At 37.4% G+C, this 3,008-nt stretch overlaps 1 protein-coding gene across 3 annotated transcripts in view; it reads left to right on the top strand.

The window, feature by feature from the left end:
- arid3a (AT-rich interactive domain 3A) overlaps window positions 1–3,008 on the top strand; it is a 55,607-nt gene that overhangs the window by 41,922 nt on the left and 10,677 nt on the right. For all 3 annotated transcript variants that reach the window (XM_014007287.1, XM_014007285.1, XM_014007286.1), the window contains exon 4: window positions 1,604–1,676. In XM_014007287.1, the coding sequence (XP_013862741.1) occupies window positions 1,604–1,676 (73 nt within the window). The remainder of the gene's footprint in view (window positions 1–1,603; window positions 1,677–3,008) is intronic.

The following is a 3,008-nucleotide window of genomic DNA, read 5'->3' as shown; positions in this document are numbered from 1 at the left end:
ACACCAGACCTCACCCGAGTGAGCGCCTCAGTTTTACTGCTAACTTTCACTGAACTTTCCGGAGCCCAGAGCCCCGCCTGCAGCTGGACCCACATCAGGTTCTCATCATGCCCCCACAGCTCGTCTCTGTTTCCCCCTCGATCGTCTCCTATCAGAAAGAATTAATGTCTCTTCTAGGAGTTGACAGATATTTTCATTTTGGTTTGTCACCTGCTGCCAAATGTTAAGGCAGTCGTGTTTTAATGTAATAATGTCTGAACCGTTATCAAAATATCTCATGAAAGAAACTCTCAGGGAAAAAATTATCTGTATGTCTACAACTGATTAACTTTTGGATTCATCTCAAACCAAGAGGGCTGCCGCAGCCAGCTGATTTAGAAAAAAAAAAGCTAAAATGAGCTCAATTTCTGAGTTCAAATTTTGTCTGATGTCCGTCTTAAAGTGCCTGTGACATATATATATATACTTCAAATACATAAAATCAAAGGAAACATCTTTATATTTAAGAAACTTAACATGATATACATGATTTTACTCAGTTTGTGGCATAATTGTCATATCTTCTTTTGAATTTGGCTCAGCCAAAGTGAAACAGGAAGTGACATCAAAGGGGAATTCTTAAAGAAAAGGAACTCACTTGTCTTTGTTTATTGAAACAATATGATTTGAACTCTTTTCTTAATTTTTCTCTGATAGTGGCTCACAATAATCTAAGAAACATTGGATTTTTCTCCGCAATCTTTGTTGTTAGCCGTTGTAGCAATGCTCCTGTTCACACACAGTCATTCCCCTTTGACATCACTTCCTGTTATTTCAAATGCTAATATCTCAACAACTGTTCATCTCAGCAACATGTTTTTTATTCTTATTATTTATTTGTTTATTTGTTTATTTGCAGAAAGCAAATATCGTTCCAAAAAATTATTTTATATATTTTACAAAAATTTGATGTCACAGGCACTTTAAACTGAGAGTGAGATTTGTTTAAAACTTTGTTACTAACTGTTTAAGTCAACCTTGCTTGTCTGTTAGCAAAATATCTCATGAACCAGTGGACAAATTTTAGCAAAGCTCCCAGAAAGTAATAATCAGAGTCAACCCAGTTCAAAATGGTTGCCACAACTACTTGATCGTCGCCTGCACATAAATAGCTATAACTCATTGAATTTCAAAGATATTAAGCTAACATTTGATGTTTTTGTAGATGACGGTTATTTAAAAACACACGAATGCAAATCACTTAAGATGATGCAATATTTTATGAAGATGAGCACAGTGTTATTTTTAAGGTCTGACCAAAAAGGCAACAACTTTGTCTTTTTTCAACAAAAGATACAATTCGTTTGAAACTGAGGCATTCTTTTATCTCACTGTGATACGTTCTGTCGCTGATTATAGTTTTAGGACTGCGATTGACGTCATTTTCATTTCCCATCAAGGATTCTTTGCATATTGAAAGTGATTTTGTTACAGCAGGACACTCTGATCTCAGTAATCAAATGTCTGATCCTAAAATATTTGTTTTTGTTTTGTTTTCTTTATCACACAAAGCAAACCTGTGGTGCTTTAATAATTTCTTTACACTTTTTTTTTGTCTCCGCAGCTCTACGAATTGGACGGAGACCCCAAGAGGAAAGAGTTTCTGGATGAYCTCTTCAGCTTCATGCAGAAAAGAGGTGTGTAGCTGCTGCGCATGTGGGAATCTTTTTCTTCCTGTTGCATCAAGAACACCCTATCAGTTCCAAGGCTTATCTTGTTATGTTATATCTGCTCGATTTATCCCAGCCGGAGCCATCAGCCAGACTTGATAATTATATAAAGAGGATGATCGCCCTCCTCCTCCTCCTCCTCTGGCTGACACACAACACAGCTCCGTCTTCTCATCTTTCACTGGGATGGGTGGGGTCTTTATTCATGTCAGACATGATTGCTTCACGGTGCCACAGCCTCTGGTTCCCAGGCTTTTACTAGAAGCTGTATCAAAAACCCCGGGGATGGATTATTACAATGTCAAACTCCCACATTAGTGAGCCCGCTCATTTGAGCTGCTGCGTCTTTATGAAGCGGCTAAAAAAGCCAAGCAGCCGTTTGAGATGGCTCCTCTGCAGAGGCCCCCGCTGGTGTCACAGGTGGGCTCGGGGCTGGTGTTATCACATCGGGGTGGGGGTGGGGGGGTGGACGTGTGGTCACAACTGAACAACCAGAACAAGCTATTTACAGTGTTATCCACTAGCAGTGGGTGGGTCTGCCAAGTCTGCTGTGAGAATCTCAGAGCGCCATCTGTAGACCGAAGTGAGGATTGATTGGAACAGGGGGCGTCAAATTCAGATACTCAGGGGGGATGAAATTAAAACCTTGGAACAAGCCAACGACCAATTTCTGTCAATAACTATTCAACACATGTTATTTAACAAATTCTTATTTAAAAAATTACTTTTCCAAATTATGTTGTAGGTAGCATATAGAACACCTATAGCCTAACAAATAAAGAAAAAGATTAAATTTAGAAAATCATTCATTTCTTATGCTTTACTCTCTATTAACAACTTTTTGTACAGTATATTATCTCTGAGATGCATTGTATCACAATCCAATAAATCAGGTGAAAAAAATTAAAACCCTCTTTAAATAACCAAGTATTTGACTTTTAAAAAAGAAAATATATTTTAATAATAATAAGAAGAAAATAAAAAGATGAAGTTGATTCTTTGTTGCTCCAAAATCATAGATTGCTGAAAGATTAAAACTTGAATTTTTTTGGCTTGAAAGTTGGCCAGCTGTGATGAGAAGAATACACTAAATCCCGTGACAAAAACAGAAACCATAAAACTATTTAATGTTTAAAGTATTCCCTTTGTGGCCGGAAAAAATCTCAACAAGGGCCAGATCTGGCCCGTGGGCCTGGAGTTTGACACATGGATTAGAGGATGGAATATCTGAGTTTAGTATCACTTATTGTTCCAGTAAATATAATTTATTAAACAGGTTCATATTTATCAATAAAATAT

This window comes from Austrofundulus limnaeus, unplaced genomic scaffold, assembly GCF_001266775.1.
Source record: "Austrofundulus limnaeus strain Quisiro unplaced genomic scaffold, Austrofundulus_limnaeus-1.0 Scaffold41, whole genome shotgun sequence".
Lineage (NCBI taxonomy): Eukaryota > Metazoa > Chordata > Actinopteri > Cyprinodontiformes > Rivulidae > Austrofundulus > Austrofundulus limnaeus.
The sequence above is the reverse complement of the archived record's forward strand: the minus strand, read 5'-3'. Positions and strand labels throughout refer to the sequence as shown.